The 22099-nt window shown below is 53.1% G+C and overlaps 7 protein-coding genes across 7 annotated transcripts; 3 read left to right on the top strand and 4 right to left on the bottom strand.

Moving 5' to 3' along the window:
- Positions 1 to 369: 369 nt before the first annotated feature.
- Positions 370 to 2447, bottom strand: PtrM4_072720 (TreA, Neutral trehalase; the record flags this gene model as incomplete). The annotated part of the gene is made up of 2 exons (XM_066105997.1): positions 370 to 2227; positions 2278 to 2447. 2 exons carry the CDS (start codon positions 2445 to 2447, stop codon positions 370 to 372), a joined length of 2028 nt encoding a protein of 675 aa, XP_065964624.1.
- An 827-nt stretch (positions 2448 to 3274) lies between these two features.
- On the bottom strand, positions 3275 to 4171 carry PtrM4_072710 (uncharacterized protein; the record flags this gene model as incomplete). Its single annotated transcript, XM_066105996.1, has 1 exon — positions 3275 to 4171. The coding sequence occupies one exon, from the start codon at positions 4169 to 4171 to the stop codon at positions 3275 to 3277; it is 897 nt and encodes a 298-aa protein (XP_065964623.1).
- Positions 4172 to 5417: 1246 nt separating this feature from the next.
- Positions 5418 to 5771, bottom strand: PtrM4_072700 (uncharacterized protein; the record flags this gene model as incomplete). Its single annotated transcript, XM_001941432.2, has 1 exon — positions 5418 to 5771. One exon carries the CDS (start codon positions 5769 to 5771, stop codon positions 5418 to 5420), a length of 354 nt encoding a protein of 117 aa, XP_001941467.2.
- A 1285-nt stretch (positions 5772 to 7056) lies between these two features.
- PtrM4_072690 (uncharacterized protein) lies at positions 7057 to 7212 on the bottom strand (the record flags this gene model as incomplete). The annotated part of the gene is made up of 1 exon (XM_066105995.1): positions 7057 to 7212. One exon carries the CDS (start codon positions 7210 to 7212, stop codon positions 7057 to 7059), a length of 156 nt encoding a protein of 51 aa, XP_065964622.1.
- An 8346-nt stretch (positions 7213 to 15558) lies between these two features.
- Positions 15559 to 16848, top strand: PtrM4_072680 (uncharacterized protein; the record flags this gene model as incomplete). Its single annotated transcript, XM_001941435.2, has 1 exon — positions 15559 to 16848. The coding sequence occupies one exon, from the start codon at positions 15559 to 15561 to the stop codon at positions 16846 to 16848; it is 1290 nt and encodes a 429-aa protein (XP_001941470.2).
- A 1582-nt stretch (positions 16849 to 18430) lies between these two features.
- PtrM4_072670 (GTPase) lies at positions 18431 to 19403 on the top strand (the record flags this gene model as incomplete). Its single annotated transcript, XM_001941436.1, has 2 exons — positions 18431 to 18634; positions 18720 to 19403. 2 exons carry the CDS (start codon positions 18431 to 18433, stop codon positions 19401 to 19403), a joined length of 888 nt encoding a protein of 295 aa, XP_001941471.1.
- Positions 19404 to 20264: 861 nt separating this feature from the next.
- PtrM4_072660 (uncharacterized protein) lies at positions 20265 to 21931 on the top strand (the record flags this gene model as incomplete). Its single annotated transcript, XM_001941437.1, has 3 exons — positions 20265 to 21495; positions 21559 to 21797; positions 21848 to 21931. The coding sequence occupies 3 exons, from the start codon at positions 20265 to 20267 to the stop codon at positions 21929 to 21931; spliced, it is 1554 nt and encodes a 517-aa protein (XP_001941472.1).
- Positions 21932 to 22099: the final 168 nt, after the last annotated feature.

The following is a 22099-nucleotide window of genomic DNA, read 5'->3' as shown; positions in this document are numbered from 1 at the left end:
TGCGTGCATTCGGTGGGGCCGTGCACTCGGTGGTGGAACACGTTAATCAGTCGGAACCCGACCCCAACTTCGACATCCAGAATTCAGAACCGGAACCGCATAATTCTCAAGCCACCTACTCCTAGCAGGCATCTAACAACATCCTCCATCAAGAAGCGTCTGTATTATGTCACTGCTCCAAAGGCCTCTGGAAGCTCGTCAGACCGTTCGGGCTCTGCAATGAGCAAAGTCAACGAGGAAGTCTACAAGTACGCAGTGGCCCGGTCAATAATTCGAGACGGCATGGCGTTGGAAGTTTGAAGCATCATTTTCTTTTGATTGAAATAGATCATGTCATTAAGTCAGTATACTCATCTACCACCAGACCATCTAATACCTCAACCGGCTAGAAGCTGTCTTCTTAATCCACTGAGCATCTCTCTTACTCAGCTCCACCGCGCTCCTCTTCCTCTTGGCACTGCCGCCTCCGATATTTGCAGCCGTGATGTTGCCGCATTGCGGTGTCGTCAACTTCTGTCCGAACTGATCAACAGCCCAAATCAACACACCATTTGACCAACCGAAGCCCTCAACAACTTCATACTCTCCGCCTCCACCAGCCGCATTCGTACTCTCATCTGCATACTTCTCGAAGATCGTCCCGTTGCCCTGGGAACCAGGGAGTTGCGAAACTTCCTCGGTGGCGCCGCCGGTGACGCGCCATGTGCAGTATAGAGAGTCGAGGTAGCGTTGCGCGAGTCGGAGAGCTAGGTCTTGTGTCCATACATAGTCCTGGGTTGTCTGTTCGTCGTCTTCTTCGCTAACTTCAAGGGGAGTGTTGAGCAGGCCCTCCATGAGTATGTACTGCAGCGGTGGCCACACATTCGGCTCGTCCCATTGCTGGCCAGTCTCGAGATTCGTCGCTGCGATACCACCGGCACGCGAGCCCAAGAGCTCCTCTACACGCGCGTAGACACGTCGCATCGCTTTGGGGTCGTTCTTGATGCTATCCGGTGCAGCACCCGTCCAAAATGGGTAGAATTGCGAGACCTGGAACCAGACCTGCTTACCAGGTGGTGCCCCCTGCAGTGCAAGAGGTGTACTCGTGTTGTCTGCGAGAGTGTAGACATTTTGACTACTGGAAGTAAGGTTGTAGTCAAAGTAGCTATAGTGCTCAGACGACCAAAGCAGTGCAGTCATGGCTTCGCTACGCTTTGCAGCACGTTCAGCCCACTGCCGTGCAACGCTGTAGTTTCCCTGATGACGGTAGAACTCGCCAATGATGATCTCGTTGTGGTACAGGATCGAATTAAGATCAACTGGAATGATTTCGATGGTGTTCAGTGAGCGAAGGGGAAAGAACGTGTCCGTGACGGCATCCGAAGGGTTAGCGAGCCAGCGAGCTGTGTAGTCGTGACCACTCTCAGCACCTGACGCTAAATTTGAGTAGAGCGTGGCCATCTCGGACTCAGTAAGAGGCTGTGTAGCGTTGAACTCTTTGCCTTCGGCGTTGAAGTAGGTCGCGTTGTTTGCAGTCACATAGTCTTCGTAGTAAGACTCCGGTCTAGGCTGAGTGTTCGATACTGCGTAGTGGCTCAGAGAGTAGTTCATACCCGCACGTTCGAGCGTCACGGTACGGTTGTTCACCCAAAATTCATACTCCTGCTCTAGGATTGGCAGAGCTCGTTCCAGCAGGGTGTAGTTCTGGGTGTACTCCACGTAGATACGGACCATCTGGGTGAGCAGCGGGGGCTGTGATCGGTTCTCGTAGTAACGTCGGGCCCCGTTGGGAACAAATCCAATGTCTTCAACTAGATCGAGGAAATTTTCAATGATGTTCTCAGCGATTTGGGTAAATGATCCCTGCGTCCGGAGAAGACCTTCGATGATCCAGAAGGAATCCCAGTAATAAGGCTCTCTGAATCGTCCACCAGCCACAACGAAAGTCCTATTCACAGGAATAAAGGAGTTGACGCAGCCAGAGCAATTTCCAGCTCCGACGTAGCGGCGCGTAAGTTCCGGCCAGATATCGATGACTTGGCGAGTGAAATCCTGGACGACTGAAGAGTTGACATTATCGAGGAAGTCTGGCTGAGTCTGGAGCTGATCTGTGGGCACTTCTTCCAACTCCGAACCTGCCTGACCAAAGTAAGTGGAGAGGAAGTCGTTTAGCGCTGTATTGTTCTCGATGGGCCTGGAGAGGTTGGCGAAGGCTGCGAGGACCTCATCTAGTGGACGTGTTGTCGGTCTGCGTAAAGTTAGTGGAGACGGTAGAAGCATGTTTTGGGTGTCACCGACAGATCAACAAACGTCTTGGAGTCCGCAAACGGCCTGGCGAGCTCAATCTCACGAAGCAAGTCACCATAGCAGTAGATGGGTGAGTCGCAAGGTGCGATGACGCTGCCATCAATGAAGAGCGCATTCGCCAATGGCGTGCATGCGAGGAGAGCAGCAATCAACGAGCGCATTGTGGTGGAGATGGAGATTCCGAGACCGATCCTTCGCAACCAGGAAAGGCAGAGGAGTCGGGGTATTTATCAAGGCTATCACTTCGCGCCCATTTGACTACCGCACGTGCGCCTCCGCCACACAAGGAATCCTGTCCTTGTTCGACTACATTCACCGGTTTCCGGCACGTACGTGGCGCATAGTGACCAAGGCGCGTATCGTCATTGCTACAAATCTCTCCAAGAGCATCAAAACTACAATCCGGCTTCGGCAACGGCTGTACCGAAAGCGTTAACACGCCTGGTAGCTGCATAGCGACTGTGGAGTGAACGAGTGATGATGGGTGTTCCCCGCAAAATAGCGCGCCGGGGCTGACGGACAAGTCTTAGCGTGATGTCATCGCTGTCAGCCCCAACCTTGGACCACGGAACCGACTTCGGTTCGTTGCATGTCGTGACCCTTACGTCGGCGACTTCCGGCATTTGTTTACTTGATTACAATTGCTGGCCCGGCATAGCCGGATCACAAAGCTTGACACATCGCAAATGAGCGTGAAAACTTTTCAGTAACTATAACTTTTGATCAAGAAGTTACTTAACTCCTCTCGATTGGAACCCTGTAAGAACATTCCTTAACTCAACCCACATCTTAGCTCGCTCCCCCATTCATCCTTGGTCTTCTACACCCTGTTCCGGCAGTTATATTAATCTAATCACTGGGTATCCAGCTTCTCCCATCTATACGGAACCTGAAACGATGCCTGAATACGTGACTGGGGCAAAAGGTCTTGACTTGCACTGCAACCGCAGCCGTCCACTTCGGACCCCTCGGCTTCCTGTTTGCAGCTTCACTTGCCCTTACCCACTCCCTTCTTCGTCATGGTATTCCTCTCGCCTTGCCACACATACTTCGTCATGAATTGCCCTTTCGAGTTGTTAACCTTTACATGCACGTCGGCAAGGTTCCTGCTCGCAAGCACTTCATTCATATCATGAACTCCCCATCTATATGTGCCGCGTGCTCGGTTCGGGGGTAGCAGGTCAGAGAGTGCCTGACAAAGTTCCTTGACTTTCATCTCTTGGTCGGATGTCAGCTTGTCTCCCTCGTTCTGGAGCAGTATGCGCCACTTGTTAAGAGAAAATCCGCGCGCCTTACGAACATGATCGAGTCGGATTTTGAGAATGGGAACCGGGGCCAACTTGACAAACGTGTCTTCCCTCGCAAGTATGGACACTTTTGTAAGAACTTGGTTGAAGTGGCGACAACGGCAGTCGTAGATGTGTGTTCTGTTCTCCCTGTGCCGCTGTCCAAATTTCCACACGGTATTGGGAAGCCGGTTGATCGTTTGCGAGAACGACCACAGATCCCAGTTTTGCATGTTTGGGGGGTCATGGCGGGTTCTGGTAGTAATCTCGGCGATTGGCGAATTGGGTATGTGGAGTGGTGCGAAGGTAGCAAGGAAGGAGAAGAGAGAGGGCATCTCAATCTGAACATGCCAAGCACCACAGAACAGTGGGCGAAACTCCTTACGGATCTGCTGACACACACCCATCAAGCCAATAGACTCAATGGGCTGTAAGTCCTTGTCAAGAATGTTAGGCTCCGGGGTCGGCTTGGGGAATAAACGTGCAGTCTTCCCCTCCATCTCCTGGGTAGCGAAGTCATAGACCCTATTGCGTATTTCCGCCGGTAGTCGAAGGAAAGGAAACGGAGCTGGGTCCGGGTCGGGTTTGGTCGCGGACATGGTTGCTGGTTGGCGAGAGTTGTATGATGGATAGAAGCTGGTGTCGAGACTTCGATATAGTGAGTTGATGGTAGTGATCGCTGACTTGAACTTGAGTGCGGCAAGCTGATATATGTAAGTGCTTGGGGAAATCTCGCTTAGCGTCTGAGCCCTGCTTTGGAGCTCTTCCACGTCACCTCCAGACAATAGCGGACAACAGGTTGGGTAGGGTTCCAACCTTCTAGCCAGGCAGCAGCACTGTGTCACACTCCAAGCATATGAATTGAGAGGTGAATTGCGATATTTCAAAGCTGAATGACTTATATCTCACTATAACTACCGGCATTCACTCTTATATTCACCACTCTCCGGCCCCAACCACTCCATCTATAGGACTTCATCAGCTGATACCGCACCCACAAGATCTACCACGGCGACCAAGCAAGACGGTAGAAATCGTTGAGTCCGATCCAAGTCCCATCACACCGAAGAAGAAGCCATTCCTATTTATGCATCGGATATGTGATGGACAATATAGACCAGAGGGCAATAGGCCTACCCTACTACGGACAATCCTATTTCGGTCTCATCACCGCCACCCGACCATGCGTCACCGCTGCGTAAGCTTCCCGAGCACATCATACTATCCAAAGAACATCTGGCGTATACACGGGAGCACGCTTCGCCATGGTGTTTCCTGAAAGGTGGATGGAATCTCCAAGTTCGGCATTTGGACGGCAGTGCCAATCTGGATGCGGTCAAGAAAGACGCATTGGATCCGTTTTGCCAAGAGATTGAGATGCTTGTTGAGGCGCGTGAGTACTACGATGTCCTCAACTATTGCGAGTATCCGTTCGATAAGGGTATATTGGATATTCATATCACTGTGGTGGATGAAGGGGGATATCTCAAGGAACAGCATGTCTGGATGGCTGGGTAGGTGCTGGGACAGAGGGTTTTGAAGGAGTAGAGGGAGACGGGTTCAGTGATTACGATAGAGAGTCAGGATACTTGGAAGATACTACAATAAACCGATAGCCTTGAGTATGTTGTTTCCGCAAGTTTGTGAGATACAGAGAGTTGAGAAAAGAGTGTATTGATACTTCTAACATGCGTTTGAAGCATACAGCGTGTACTCTGTTACTTTCGAATCAAGACCAAACTAAGACCACAATGTCTCTGTTCTGTCTCCAGCTATCTCCTTACTGAGCCGTCCTATGGTTTGCTGCATACAGCTGTTGTCTTACTGAACTTTACCAAAATCTACTTAGGCAATCGACCACCGCTTCCTCGCAGTCAATACATGTCGGTCCAGGACCTTATCCTCTCCACCAACAACCTTTATGATCAAATCTAGGAACCTTCCCTCATCCGCGGGGGTTTCTGGACCATGGGGCTGAATTTCTTCCAATTTTCGACAGAACGCACACAGTGCCAGAATATCTCCGGCGTTCAGCGCACCACCCCCGTTGGTCTTCTGGACTTTAAGTCGCCAAAACCCTATCTTAAATGAATCGGAGAAGGATGGCTTGTACAAGAGCATCACCTGGGAAATGAGGAGATTCTCGGGTAAAGTGCGTAGTAGATTGTCGCTCGAAGAGAGGTTGATGAGCCGAATCATGAAATCTCTCAAACCGGACGTCATGAAGTGTCTCACAGCACCATGACTTCTATAGTCAAGGTCAGTATTGCTCATAATCCTCACTGGATATCTTCTAGCCCATGGCTATAGCAGAGGTGGAATGGAGACAGGATGTCCTTCCTCATAACTAAAAAAACCACAATGGACGAGATTGGCACATTGGCTTCGCCCCCTAGAAAGAATTCTGCAAGAAACTTTTCGAGAGCATGAAAGCTCGTGGCCAATTCATGATTTTGGTAAACGAGGGGGTGGAACTCGGTGCGTAACTGTCGGCAGACCATGTTGAGACCAGTCCAGAATACTTCGTAGCGGCGTTCAGTACGGTAACAAGGACTGCACCTGCTGTACTTGTGTTGGTAATCCAGAACATATCCATACACTCGGTTGCGCAGTTCTGCCGGCAAACGTAGGAATGGGGGTGCCTTGACATTGTCTGCCTTCGTAGGCGCTGAAAGCTGACTTGCGGCCACGGCTGGGCTCGAGTCAGACCCAGCGAGGTCAGCCATCATGGGTAGCCACGACCGCGGTCAAGGATGTGAGGAGGACCGGCGAGCCTTGAAAGCATTAGCACATGATTTGAGTGTGGAGGGTTCATCTTACTGTTAAGCGGGCTTGGTAGGCCTTGCGCTTGAGAGTCGAGGGAAGGCACACAGTGTCAGTGTAAGCTGGCGACCTGAAGTCGAGGAAGGTGCACAGTGGTGATGTGAACTAGCGAGTTGGAGCTCAATAGCAAGGCAACAGCGTGTGAGGGACTCATAGAGGAAGGAGGCCTTTTAGATCACGCTAAGCGATATTAGTGCAGAATCTTTGTTTACGCATTCATTTTTAACCAGATACGTCATTTGTGCCCTACGTCACATGTTTGACTGTGGACACTACCAAATAACATATGCAGCTTTCCCGTAGACATAATCATAGCCAGTCCATCGCTCGAGTCGCCTTTATTCGATATAAAATGTCAATCTTCTCAAGGAAAATGATGATGTGCGCAATGACGCCTTCTAAAGAGTCTATCAGGAAAGGTTGGAAAAGCTACAACAGAATACTGATCCAGAAAACCTAGAAAAGGAAGCGGGCATGGGATTTACACAAATCACACCATCCTTCTTGCTATCTGGAAGATCCATTCGCCTGTGTCATGATCATACCACCCCATTGCACTCCTCGTGACAAAATGTGCAAAGTTTGAGCCTTATGCCCAGAAATGACCACTACCTTGGAGCAAATTAGCACCCCCCAGCCTGTCAAATCCCGGCTTGACTTGTTAGATTAGCTCACAATACATGAGAGCCATCACCAAGCATATGCCTTGGAAGAACAACGGCATAGCAACATAGTCCCACTCTATAGCGCATGTCCAACATAACACAGTTCGGCAGCTCCGCGACACTACCAGATAGGCGAATGCAAGTAGTGACATCTCCTGATCATGATGAAAAAGCAAAGGCGACGACCTACCCAACACATCTCCAAAGTCTTAGACCACAGCGCACCTTGTCTACTCTTACTCACTCACGCCATCCTCGTGACCTACTGCTCAAAGCAGAACTAGGGGAGCATCAGAGAAGCCTTGAGAAAATAGGTCAACGGGAGGGGAGCACCAAAGACCCCGAACCCTCGCCCTTCGACCCCACTCGCTCCACGGAGAAACGCACGAGCTGCGCGCAGCCGTTGACTGCCCTCATTGGTAACCTCCACAACGGACATGACACTATACTTGCAGCAAATAATCCTCCATCATCGGTAATGATGTGTCTATTCAGGCTTGCATCAGCGGCGGCGGGAGGGGGGCTGTTGGGCTGGGCTGGCTGGGGGGTTCTTCAACTATGCTTCGTATACGCGGATTTTCTCCCGACCCTGCATGCCTGCTGTGGAATCCAGACAGACGCCAGGTAATGCTCACGACATCGAGCTAGGTGGGCGGCCTCAACACTAGTTTCAAGCGTTCAGCGCGCCCCCCCTGCCCTCCTGTCCCCCGCGCTTTGTAAGAGCAGAAGATGAGCTGATCACAGCACGAGCAGACGCGCATCGCATGCTCCAATCCTTCTTCTATGGCCCCCTAAAAACAGGCTTTATGCAGTCATGCTGAGGGTATCGTGACTGCGTACCTGAGTTTGCGTCGGTTCAGTTTGCCACTCCAAGAATTTAGTGACTGGGCCGGCCCTGCCATGTTTGGTGTTTGACACCCGGGCTTTAGTTGCTGGGCAGTGTGCCGGAGAAGCCGTCGCTTTGATCGGACACGAGAACGAGTATGACGAGATCCTGCGGATGTCATGGTGGCTAGACTTGTCCGTGGTCGGGTCGCCGAAGTGCGGATCTGCGTGTGACTACTGATATGCTGGGCAGTTCCATATTGCAGCAAGTACAGGGTTGCTAGAGCAGAAATCAAGTCCGGATGTTGAGCGGCTCCAGCAATCCACTTCCAGCGGCATAGCCGATGGCTGGGTGAAAATCGGGGTCAGGAATTACTTGCCTAATGCTGTCCTGTCACGACCGTGGGCTTTGCTGCCCAACTCAAAATAACATGCGATGAAATGCGGGAAATTCCCTTGAGCCGCTGCAGCCCCGTTGTTTGCCAACGCTGCGCAGTGTTAATGGTTCAGCCAGCATAGAGCAGGAGAGGCTTACGACGACTCACCTCAAGAGCATGTTAGTGTCAGCTGTTGTGTACAGCTGACACAGATCACAAATAGCTGCAGCTTTCAGGGGCAGAGCATCCTTCATAACTCGTTGGAATGTTGTTGTAAGAGATGACTGGACGCCAGAGCAATCACACAGCAAGATTGTGATATGCGCACTGGCCACGAAAGGAGATAGCTACGTTCGAGGTATATGAGCCTTGGCTGCTAATGCCAGTCTGTCCAGGCAAATACAAGAGCTTGTCTGAGGCGGGGTCGGCGTTGTGGAGTCAATACGGCAATTCCATGTTGCGGAACTGTGGCGTTGTCGATTGCCTGTCCCCGGATTGTGGTTTACAGCAATTTGACGCTTCCGTGGCCGAAAGGCGTATCTTGTGACGATGCTCGTGCTGTACCCCCGCCAGAAGAACGGCTTGGGCTAGATATGGAGTCACAAAGAAATGTGTGGCTGACCAGTTCGCATAGCAAACGGTCTTGACCGGTAATATCCCGATGCGGAAAGTAAAATAGCGGCGCTCTTCTATGGCCGTGTCGTTTGCTTCCACGGCATCCGCACAGACCAATCGTTCTTGAGCTACTCTGGGGCCGTCCAGGTTATACGGCTGCTTTGTCGTACGCGGCCATCTCGGAAACCGGCCGAATATGTCGCTCAAAGGCTGTATGCATGGCCTAGACGCATGCAAGACGAGTTTGGACTCATGGGACTGTTTGGTGGATCTAGAGACCTAGATGATTTGATGACTTCTTTGACGCAAGATCGTCGCAAACATACGTTGGGGCCATTTCTGGCGCGGTTAACGGGTATGACAACGGCGCATTGTCTTGGTGCAGTAGAGCTGGGTCGTCAACCAGAGTATCCTCATCAAAGAAGATGGTAACAAGACTAGCTGGAAACTGAGCTTGCGCCGATTGGCAATGTCCAAATTGTTGTTGTTGTATCTTGGACCAGATGCCATCGGCCGCGCCGTACCACGCCAACGTCTCGCTACCAAATCATGACAAGGCCGCTTAGACCAAGTCCCACGCCAAAGTGACTTTAGACAGGACTATTCACACTTTGGTCACACTATAATGTCGATACAATGACGGGAGGTTGTAATGCTCCACGTGTGCTGGCAAGCATAGCAGATGAGGCATGGTGACTGTCGGATCGCTACTTTGCGAAACATGCGCACGCCTAGGGACTCATGGAACTCAGACTATCGCAAATCAAGGCTCAGTCGAACAACGCGATGTACTGTATATGAGCCACTCGAGTAGCCTCGGCGTACGCCGTGCTGGTTTAGCAATGATGCTGGGTCCGTTGTGCGAGTCTCTGGACCGCAGACAATGGGACGTTGGCGTATCTAGACCGGCTCTCGCCCTATAACTGAAGCCAACTATAACCTCATGTGCTCCGGTACGAGTCTTGGAATCAAACCAGTGCCGGAGTTTGTTAAGCCTGTGCCAGCATACCCTGCGCTCGCTTGGGCGCGATACTGACAATGGGCTGCTGAAGACAAGAAACGAAGTGAGGTGCGTATGAGCTGGCAGCGGCTTCACGACTAAAACTCAAACAAGCATAGTTGAGCTTCGATCTGTCCTGCTGGACTGAATCTCAGTTCGGAGTTGCCTAGACGAACTTGCCGTCAGCGCCGTCATTCAACGTTGCAGAACTCTAGTCGAGTACTGGCTTGCACCGATCGATCCGATGGCCAGGGAACTGGACCTCAGCTACCAGTTCCACCAGAAAGTTACCCGGCGGTGCTTCAGAGAGCCCATTAGCAAGGGACCGTAACTCGTTCAAATGTATGTAGTCGTTCTCAACTTGACGGGCCGTACCGCCATGGGGAGAGGTCGCTCTGCTCAAGCACGGCATCACGTCAATCTCTTGAGGATCGGTTGAATCAGGAGACCCGAAATAAGCAGCCCTGTGTAACCCGCGTACGCAGCAAGCGGCGGACTGCAGTCGCGACAGCCTGACGATCATGCAGCCTCCAGACTACTTCGAGTCGGCTGAGACAAGAAAGAGGGGGTCTGGGGCGGTTCCTGATCTTCCCGATGGTACATTCAAGGCGGCTGCAGGTCGCCATGATTTTATCGATTACGGACATATTCTGACGCCGACAAAGGCCGTCACGGGGTTTGCGGGAGGCTGCAGCAGCTTGTGTCGACAGCAGACGCCCTGCAGGAGCGTCGAGTGCTCCGTGGCCTCAACATGAGCTGCACGTCTTCTTCAAGCGGCGATCTCGTGAGCCGGCTCAGCCACCATCTTCATCTACAGTCCAACGGCTGTTGTGCATGGGTGCAGTGAAATGCTATGGCAAGTGCCGAGAGCGCCAGGGACCGCGTACAAAGTGCGGTGAGGCGCTCGGAAACTACGCGGCAGCCCTGCTTCTGCATTCTCCATCGGGGGGTGCGTCAGATGATTATCCAGGCATGGAAGTCGAAGAAGAGGGCTCGGGACAGTCTCATATTAGCTCCTGCGGCCAGCCCGCCGGCCTTGCTCGCCTAGTGCAGAGGCTGAGGGTGGGCGATTGGACCAGCATCAAAGTGAGCTACAGACTTGGGGGGTGAGTGAGGAATGCAATGCGAAGAAATGATAGCTCGTCGCGCGTCAGCCCCGGGCGCTCGGTGGTTGGCCACAACGTGCAAGACACATGAGCGCGGTAAGGCCTGGGACTGAGATGTCACCCTGCGCGCGTGGGCTCTCGCTGAGACCAGCAAGGGACGCTGGACGATGACGCTGTCGCGGTGTTGAGTGCCGACATGGCCGTGGTTGATTGAAAAGGACGTCTAGGAGCACGGCGGGCGTAGCCAAGACACGCTAGGGCCGAGAGAGGCATAGCGCAGCGCCAGTGGGGGAGAGAACATCCGCGGGAAGCTGCACGTCACCGGGCGCTCCTTCCCAAACCCCCCCCCCTGCTACGCCCATCCCTCCTTCCCCGTAGGCCATCGACTATCGCGTCCATGTCAAAGGCGCAAGGGAGGTCGTCTTTGGCCGCCAGCGTCCCCACCGCCTTGTTGGCATCCTTACCGTTCAGCCGCCCGACTTGCCTTGGACGTTACAGTAGACAGACTCGATATGCCTGGCCATATGCCGTTCGCCGCGGCGGCGATAGTTAGCCGCCTACAAGATGGCGAGGTGCTGCACAGAGGCCGTCGTCGATGACTGGCTCTGCCCTCTTTCGGAGTATTGCGCAGTCGACCAGTCGGTCGGGTCGCGGTGTGCTTGTCGAGAGCAAAGGCCGGATCATGGCGCTGTGAGTGCTCTAACCCAAACGTCGACGCGATGCAACATGTGCGCATCACTCGCCGGCGGTGGCGCCTGTGTGTAGATGCTTTCCCTCATTGACCTCAGTCACGTCGTCAAAGGCTCATAGTGTCGTCGCGCTCGTTTCTGTGACAGGTAACGGCCCTCGAGCCTAAACCCCCTCTTGTCCTCTAGTTCCCTCGCCTTCACTGCCCACGGGCGGGAAGGGAAGAGCTGTCGTCTGCCAGCGGCAGCCGGGCCGTGGCGCTGTTAGCCACGTCGGGCGCTGGCGTATCCGCGCCCTGGTGCTGACTGGACGCCGTCCTGACCCATGGTCCAATGCAGCGTAGGCGTGGCATGGAGCAAACTCTGATCATCTGTTCGCTCCATGGGTTATTCTGGGCGGCTGATGGAGATGAAACATGACCGACCCAGCAGGCCGGGCACTATCTGCCGTGTCGAGTCGGCCCCCCATTCGAGAGTGGTGTCATGGCCCAATGTTCCTGCATCGCTGCACGGGACTGTGATCTTCTGGATGGCGAGCCAATCGACATGTGGCCGGGCGGTGGAGAGCCCATCTCCCGGTGCAAGGAATGCAGAGCCAGCAGCTATTCGATCGAGGTGAGCCTGGGCACCAGGGCAGATGCTCCCTTCCTGACATCGGAGATATATACATGCTCGTTTGGGAAAGGCTCGCTGCTGCAGCTTGCCAATACTACCGTGGTGCTAGAAAACGGCCTGGTCTGAGCAATACGGGTCATTTGCTTTGGGGCTGAATCTTGATCCAGCATGCTCATCATGCCTCGAGGCTATCCTCACTTGGTAGGCACTTCTCATTTGGGCCAACAAGTCCGTCATGACCCCCCAGTCTGCCTCTACCCTGGATTGAGCTGTAGCGCTTCTGTCTTTCCTTCTGTCAAGTGTACTTCTACTGCCCGCCCCATTGTATGCACCGCTCATTCGACAGCTATTCGTATCCCTGGACCCCTCCCCCCACTATTCTCACTCGTCTTCTCCAAGTCATTGTCTTGATTTCAAAAAGCCGGTACACTACCAGCCTCACAGATCACGGGGGCGTCGACCCTGGTAGTCCTGTGCAACCGTGAGAGAGTAAGAGGTCAATTTCAATACAGGGCACCGTGCATATATGCTTCGGCCCCTTCACCATACCGGCCCTATGCACCTTGAGCCAGGCTCACATCTATTGTAGGAGCCCAGTCCCGGCATTGCCATCCTCTGCTCCCGGCCTACCTGATCTCTTCCACCCCGGAGCGCGTGCGTATCGATAGCACCAGATCCGCGAGCCCGGCGTACCCACAGATCCTCAGTATCCGACGACAGATCAGCATCCTCGCCCAAGCAGCCACGATCGAATATCACTCGACGCCACATCGTTTCATTTGGCAGACTGCAGCTGAACCCTGTAAGCTCCACCCGGATTGCGTCCTTGACCTTTTGTTCGAGACTGACAGATGGCAACGTAGCGACGTCGGAGACATATCCACACCGCCTACGTCGTAGGCAGCAAATCGAGCAAGCGAAGGACGGGGCCGCTATCCGTACCTGTCTGTGCTCAGCTTCCAGATACGACAAGTCCAGATCTGTGGACTGGGGAGAGCGCGGGAAGAAGCAAAGCGCAGCAGTGGGCCTGATAGTCTGCGGTAGACGAGCCCGTTTTAGTTTCTGGGGTTTAAGGTGTCGCGCAGCCGCCGTAGGTTAAGTTAGCATCAGCTAGGACGCATCGCACCTTCCCTCGAACTCCAGCACTGCCAGACCACCTACCTCTGCCACGACCGCGCGACACGTACATTGACGTGGGCGCAGCTCTGCGACCGGAAGTAAAAAAGACCAGGTAGGCCTAACGCCGTCTGTTCGCCACAGCCGCATTACACCCCCCAGGTGGCCGAGTGCGAGCATTAGCATTAACGGAGCCCCAGCCCCCGAGCGAAGCGCAGCGGCAGCTAATCGAGGATCCCGCCTTGTGCCGGCTAAACCCCCAGATTGCCCTCTAGCGAGCCAACAACGGCGTGCTAGACGAGCTCGATAGCCCATCACCACCATCCCGTTTCGGCACCCCTTTGACGCTGGGCCCGGCACTCGGACAGCCAACATTGCAACCGCCACGCGAGACGCCGGCTCATCTGGCTGATCACCGTCTTGAACGGCGGCACAAGAGCAGTTCGGCGGCCGTGAGAATCTGTTGTCAGCAACGAATCCTTTCGCCACTGCCGGCACCATCGAAGTCGACCCAGCGTGTCGGTACTGCTGCGCAAAGGCGTCAGACGGCGTAAGATTCGATCCTCGCAAGGGCGGTCGTTTTTAGCAGGCATAGCAAAGCGGCGGTGCAATCGACTGCTGCTGCTTCTGCTGCAAAAATGAATCAAGGTAAGTCGGATGCGAGGCCATTTGCAGCCCATGTGCTGCAGATGGACCAAACCTCCCAAAATGTCCTTTGCTCCAGCAATAGACTGGCGCTCTTCTCCGCCCTGCTTTGCACATCCCAGCATTCCTCGCGCATCTACATCCACTTTTATATTGCACCACAACACAGCCAATGCATCAGCTCCAGCACCTTCCCCTCTGTTTACTGCAGCACGCAGTGGGCCCGCTATTTTCCCTTATCCTGTAGTGCGCTTTTGCACGCCTGCTCTGGCCACCCGATCGCGGTGCCGCTTGTACAACCACGTCCCACGCGCGCCTTTCTCTCCTCTCTCTTGCGCAGTCGTGCACCTTGTCCGTTATTGTCACACGTCTTGTTCAACAACACACTGTCTGGCTTAGCTTGATTGGCTGACGTGCGGGATAAGCAGTGCTGCAACCACCGCTGCCTCTGGCATCGGACAACCCCTTCTCTTCCGACCAAGAGTGCATCGATCAAATCGGCGCGCATACGCATGCGCATCATAACTCGTATGTATCCGACCAGCTACGACGCGACACGGTCCTAGCACATACCGCGACCGGTCTTCAGCCCTCCATCACAGGCCGTTACGGTACACATCGTCCCGACAGTGGGTAAGTCGTCGCTCTCATTGGTTCTTCTCTTCCCGGCCCGCCATGGCAGCCTCCGTGGTGTTGCCTAGGCCTGTGGCCCAACCTGCATCCCTCGACGCCTCTCGCCTGGTGCTGCCCAAGCGCAAAAGTCCCCTACCCCGAAACAAACACGTCGTCAATGTCCTTAATCAGACTTGTCGTCGCACACGTTCCGGATGCATGGCGCACCTGGGCTTCCCAACAGGCTGGTCTGTCACATTGATCACACGACAAGCCTAGCGGTGATGCTGTACCGCCCCTGGCCTGGTTGACGACTTATACCGTGCCACCCTACTTCTTGGTTACACATCGTTGTCGTTGGCATCACTTTGGCCGAATAGCTTTGGCTTTGCGAGTTTGGCTGACTTGCCTCTACAGCTACCAGGCCGGTGCGGCTCTCTCAGACTCGGGCTCGGGCTCCATATCTACCTCGCCAAGCTCAAACGCCTCGTCTGCTCTCGCATACACATACTCGGCATTCCCCCAGACAGTGCCCAGCACTTTCCCCAACCAGTATTCTTTAACAAATACAAACAGCTACTTTAACTCTGCTTGTGGGTACGGCGGCATGTCTTCCTCTCGTCGACTGTATGTATCCATTGTGGCGCATCCGTGCGTGTAAAACCCGGCGAGTATGCATGACAGCTGACAGCTACACAATAGAAATGACGCTCCGTCGTCGGCAATGTTACCTCCAGGTAGATCACCGGGGCTAGCGCAGTCTGTGTCACCATCAATGGGTGCGCCCTCCAGGGACAACTATACAACCGGAACGCCTGGCATGCATAGATATCCGCACACCCTGTCTCCCAGATCTTACAACTCCCAGCCCGACACACCCAGGAGTGTGTTGCCCACCACCATGCCTCTCACCCCTTACAGTGGCGGCTATCAAGCAGCCAGCTATGCACCCCCCACCGGCTCCCCTGAAACGCCTCCTTTCAACCCCCAGGAAGATTCTTATACCATCACCTGCGAAGGCACAACGGTGAGGCCTAGCATCGACGCCAAGATCGAAAAAGGCTTCTTTTACTCTGCCGATCGTGTGTGGACATGCTACCGGCGGAACTACTTTGCTGTAAACGTATCGTATCAACTCTCGCCTTGGCTTCCCAACGCTCGTCTTTACCTTGAAGGCCACGGCAAACAGCCAGAGCAGATACAGTCCATGGCCGTGTCCCTTGCAGCTGCTGTTGACGGCACAACCGGGAAAACTATCGAGCTGATCCAACACACTCCAAAGCGGGACAAAGGTCCACAGCTGGCCATGAAGAAGGAGCTGTTGGCACCCACGCCCCCTGGAAGAGGCCACGAACACAGTGGCTACGGATTGAACAGTTTCCACCAGTCCACAACGGTAGCAGGGCCTCAGCTTCCCCTACAAACCGAGAGCGACTCCTCGCAACAGTACTCACCTGCGAGTCATGCCAATAGCAATTACCAGCACTCGTTTGAGCGTATCCAGTTCAAGTCGGCAACGGCAAACAATGGCAAGCGTCGCGCCCAACAACAGTACTACCATCTCATCGTGGAACTGTGGGCAAATGTACAAAACTCACGAGACGACCAGCCTCGTTGGGTCAAAATCGCTGCCCGCCTATCGCATCCCGTCGTTGTCCGTGGACGTTCGCCCAGTCATTACCAAAATGAAGGCCCTCACAACGCCGGCACGTCAAGAGGTGCACCGGGCTCAGGTCTGGGTGGTGGGGGTCATCATGGCCTCGGCTCGAATGGTAGGACGTCGTACTCGGGTTACAGCAACGGCATGTCGAGTAGCGGTGCAACCGGCATGGGTAGCAGCATGTACAGAGGGGGTAACACCTATTCCTTGGATCCAAGCCCGGTCGGCAGTCATTCGGTCAGTTCAGCAAGCTCGCTGAGCGGAGGGCCCGTTGAGGGTCTTGTCGGCGACCAGCACATGGTCGAAGACGATGACACGAAGATGATGGATGCCCCACACGACTACTCCTACTATCCATCTTCCATCTATGAGAACGCCCCGCCCAAACTCGAAAGTACCCTACCGTTACCAGAGCGGAGGATTAAAGACGAATACCCTACTACTGCCTGGCAAGGGGGCGGTTGCGGTAGATTTGAAGGCATGGAAAGCAGCCGTGGATACTATCCCGACATTCATGCACACACGTATTAATGAGCGCTGGAGAGGTTTGCGTCGCTGTTGCATGAACGCTCTTGACAGGCTCAATACGATGCAGCTCTCGTAGACCAGGACTGAAACCGGCGGGGCTGGCCTTCCTGGCATATACTAGGATCCTCGACTTGTCCACAACTTCTTCAGCAATACTTCATGACCGCTTCTTGGTTCTGCGGCGGCTTTGTTATTGTTACTGTACCCCAATCCCCTGCAAATCCGAACGCGAGCGAGACCCCCGCACTTCCACCACATCCTGAACGAACGACGCACGGACTAAAACTAGGCGAATCAACACGGCATGACAAAGCAAGGATGCTGCGAAGGGGTGTACACGACGCATGACAAGGCTATACCGCATGTCTTGGGCATGTTGGTCGCAGTGAAATTCCTAGCGGATTACTGCATTCAGCATGCGTACCCTCAACATTCGTTGTCGTGGAACCCGAGCCGGTCATGCAGGACTTCCGGAACTGCCATGACATGTGGTCTGTCGCCCGCTGGTCCAATTTTCTCTCTGCTATCTTTTCCTTTTATCATCACACAACATGTTTAATCCTGCACCATCTAGCGGCTCATCTTGTCATGACCTGTATGACGTACATGAAGCACGATCTCACTGTCTTTTTTCTTTTCTTGCAGTTTCACGTTTTTTCTTTTCGGTTCTTTGTTCGTGATGGTTGCCTTCCTGCATTAAGAGCTGTGCAAATGGTGTTAAGGCATGGGCACATATTAGGAATCATGGATGCGGATGCATAATGCATGGCGCATGCGGGTAAAAAAGTCGACGATCATACCCTTCTCCTTGATGCTGTCTCTGTTTGGTCGCGTCGACAAATGCCCTTCGGAATTCATCGGTGTAAGCTGAGCAGTGGCAGCAATTTATGGCTTTATGAGTAATGGGTCATGGTCAGAAATGGTCTTTAGGTCGGCGGGTCATCAGGGATAAAGGCATGCAATATCGGTTGGAGTGTGGGGACCTGTAGGTTCGCGAGCAACTGTAGCACGGTCAGCGACGGGACGGGAGATTAACGACGCACGGAAAGGCTAATTACGGTGGCCCCTTGTCCAATTGTATGATTATATAGTCCCCAAAAGCTTGTGATAGTTGTCGAATGCAGGCGGCCCTTTTCGATTACCATAGTAATCGCAGTCCTGATTGTGATGTTCCGCGAGTCAGGGTACTTTCGCGGGGTGAGGGCTTTTCCGTACACCTCCGTCTTGCGCACTTTAATAGATCATTCATGACTCCCCATGCAACGAATTGTGGCTTCAGAAGATGGCCTACAAGTCAGTTGAGATGGAAACAGAAAGCATGAGGTTCCCGTAAGCTCTTGCCAGTTTACTAGCGTGAGGTCTTTCCGCTTCCCCGCGGTCCTGGCGCCGCCCAGGGGTCGGCCACCGAAACTTTGACGGAGCTGAGAGTCTCGCCGACCACAATGTCACGTCATCGCTAAACACACACGCGTTACCCTGCACACCAGGCGCTTTCAGAGCCACGCGACTCTTACCACCTGTCGCCAGTCCATCGGGAAGATACACAGCGCACTCTGCGCAATCTCAAAGGACCTCCTCAGTCGGTATGGCGTGGTATGATCAGGACAGCTGGCTCACTGCAGCCTTCTCGCCAAACCTCACTATCATCTTCATTACAATCATTGTCGCGCTGGGATTGCCGATAATAGTCCATGCGCTCTTGTATAAGAAGGCTGCCGCCGCTGCACAGTTACCCACCTTCCTGCTTGTCGGGCCGAGTGGTGGCGGAAAGACTGCCTTTACAACATTGGTACGATCCGCTTCCGTTCCATGCATGGCTCAATGGCTGCATAGGGCAAGAGGTTTTTAATGTGATATTTCTAACACATATGCAGGCGGAGCGCAATACCACAACCCAAACCCACACATCCACGACGCCTCTCACCGTCTCCGCCATCCTGCCCAGCCCACACGTGCCGGCGTCCTCACACTACCGCTCACCAGGCGACCCAGCCTTTGAACGTTCTCGCAATTTCCTCCTCATCGACACGCCCGGCCATGGTAAACTGCGCCACTATGCCACCGCGCAAATCGCCGACCTGAAGAACATTCGCGCAATCATCTTCGTAGTCGATTCGGCCCAATTGAGCAACGAAACCAACTTGAACGAAGCTGCAGAGTATCTCCACGACATCCTGCTCTCACTCCAGAAACGCTACACCAACGCAACTTCGAGCAAGGGACCAAAGGAAATTCCTGTCCTCGTTGCTGCCAACAAGATGGACCTCTTTACTGCGCTGCCCCCGCACCTGGTGAAGGATCTGCTGGAGAAGACCATCACAGAGGTCAGGAGTAACAAGGCAAAGGCACTCAGGGATGCTGGAGCGGCACTGAGTGGCGGAGAGGATGATGTAGATGAGGAGAAGGAATGGCTCGGTGAGGGTGGAGAGGGCTTTTTCACTTTTGAGCAGATGCGGGAGAGTGGGACGAATGTGCAAGTGATTGGTGGTAATGTGGTTGCTGGTAAGGAGGGGGCTGATATGGATAAGTGGTGGGAGTGGATTGCCGAACAATTGTGAGGCTGAATAGGGGTAGGGTTATTGATAGACGGGTGGTCGGATAATCGTTGGAGCATCGAATACCCAGTTTTGAGAAAATAATAACGATGGCAGAAACGCTATCACTATATGGATACGCTACCAACCATGGGACATCGCCTCACACTGCATTAGAATACAACTTGAGATTTGTTTCTAGTTGTAGGGCCGTTCGCTTTACTGAGGATGACCTCTGGTGTACACATAGTAGTTCCTGCCTTCCAAGCTTGCCGTACGCTCACTGAGATGCCGAATGGGAACGAGAAAGTGGATTGTTTTGATCCATCGGTCCGTGAGACGCATCTTCTAGATCTCTGATGTGTCTTGTTATCACACAGCCCTCGGAGTTGAGAAGTCTCAAAGGTATCGTTTCGTACGACGTATGGTTAGGGGCCGTGCGCAAAAACTTGGATTATGTAATTTACCAGGAGTGCTCCTGCCCTTCTTCGACGTCACTATTCTGCCACCACTCAACACCAGCATTGATGATGCTGCTAGCAACGACTTGTAGCAAGTTATGAGGAAACTCAGTAGCCCGCTTGTCGCCGCAAACATACACATGGCCGGTGACCTCCTAACAATCAACATGTGCGCATCTGCGTGCGTCATGGTGAGCTTCGCAGAGGCAAGCACACTTCGGGGTACTTGGCCGTGACCATATCAGGAACGAGTGACTTGTGGCAACCAGGATGTCGTAATTTGCAAGTCACATAAGTAGGGGCCGGATTCACACCCAGGGCTGGCCATCACACCGGTTCAGTCCTCCCTGGTTCACTGCTTGATTCCCATTTTTCTGACTAGTCTTTTACTCGCAGATCGAACTAACGCGGCCGTTTCGAAACTATGAAAAAGTCGAAGAGTACCCAAGACCCTGCTAAAGAGGTTAAGAGGGACGAAGATAGCTCACTAAGGGAGAATGTGACCGCCTACATCCGCTCTGCTCCTTCGAGCTCTATATCATCACCTCAAACTGACGATTTCCCCCAGACCTCCTACATGAATGGGCCTGGTGACGATCTAAAATCAGGCCTTGAGAACAGGATAATAGCAAAGAAGGGTCCATTGGACACTGCCAGGGGTGCAAAACGGCCCTTCACATTCCCACCACATACGAGAACTTCCATCGGACAATTGACTTACAAGATGTCTAGTCTTCCTGCATTCTACATCAAACGAGTCGGGACAGGGACCGAAACGGCTTCAGTAATGAATCCAATCATGAGTCGTAGAGTACGCCACAACGCACTGAAACTTATGCTCGAAGACATCGTTACCAGCAAAGTAATCCGAGACTCAATCGTCATTGATACGCGAGGAGGCCCCTACGAAGACTTCCTCATTATGCCCTTCTACATCTCCGAAATTGCAGAGGTGAAACGCGAACTGGGTGAAGGGGTCATTTCAGTGTTCAAGACCATGACGCGTGTCCACGAAGGGATCAAAGGTATCGAGCCACAGAAAGAATACATCTACTGTAGTCTCTTTGAAGGCATAAAATGCAGTGATAAAACGATGCCAGACCTCTACTGGAAGACCATCAGGTACTTCCTACGCGCTCGCGCGACAAATCCCAAGCAACCTTGCTCGCTCTACGACGCCGATGCCGAGTTCTTCCCATCCTTACCACAAGCATCGAGCTACAAGCCTATCCGCCTACTGGCCAACGGCCCGGAGAATGACACCACCTCTCCCAAGACTGACCTTCGAATTCGCTTCTCCCCGTCATTCCACCCCATCTCCAAGAAACTGGAGCTTAAATTCGACATTGTTCCTTGGGCCAAGAAGCAGAGATTGGACCAACTCTTCTTCAATATCTTTGGAGAACTCGCCAAAGACGTGAAACTCACGATACACAACTTGAGGGCACCCTTGAACATCTTTCGTGGTCTAGTCGTTCGACGAATCTATCCTCCTGGGGGGAACCCACCTTTCAGTGGACCCGGAAGCGAGGATGAATTTGAACGGCCGGAGAACGGTTGTAGTTTCAGGATCTGCAACCTATGTCCTCCGCATCGGGTTCCTAACGTGAACAAGAACGTCCAGGATTACACCGTCTATGAGTACTTCAACAAATGTAAGTCTCGTTCCCTTTTCTTCGTCTTTCTAAACTATAAGATTCAGTACTGACTTGGAGCAGTCATCCTCGACGGCAAGTCAGAGATCTGCCATCCGGAGCTACCTCTCGCACGGGACCAACGAGGTGATTTCTATCCGCTCGAAATGCTCGAACTCGATCACGACACCGCACTCCCCGGACACGACGATATCAACCGCGTATTGCAGGCAAGGATTTGTGGGGAGAATTTTGACTGGGCCTTGACCGAAAATACCATTAAGAAAACGGGCGATGAGTTCATAGAGAGGGCTGCCAAGAGTGTAAGTTGGTCAAAGGCTTGTCAGGTTTCGAGATACTAATATTCTGGCAGACCGACGAGACTAGGCCTCCTCTGTTCGACTACAATCTGTTGGATCATGCGAATGTGCATAGAATGAAGCTTTGCTTCGTCTAGGTGTGTGCTTGGACGCATACAATCAATCTAACCATCCCCCGGTATCTCGTTGCTTCATTACTCTTGCGCATTGTTTTTCTTCCCTACCCTCTTCTCAGTACCATCTCGTTTGCATTCTGTGATTGTTTTCTTCCGTTTGGTCTTGTGTCCTGTGTTGATTTAGTTTCC

The sequence above is a fragment of the Pyrenophora tritici-repentis genome, chromosome 2 (assembly GCF_003171515.1).
Source record: "Pyrenophora tritici-repentis strain M4 chromosome 2, whole genome shotgun sequence".
Lineage (NCBI taxonomy): Eukaryota > Fungi > Ascomycota > Dothideomycetes > Pleosporales > Pleosporaceae > Pyrenophora > Pyrenophora tritici-repentis.
The sequence above is the reverse complement of the archived record's forward strand: the minus strand, read 5'-3'. Positions and strand labels throughout refer to the sequence as shown.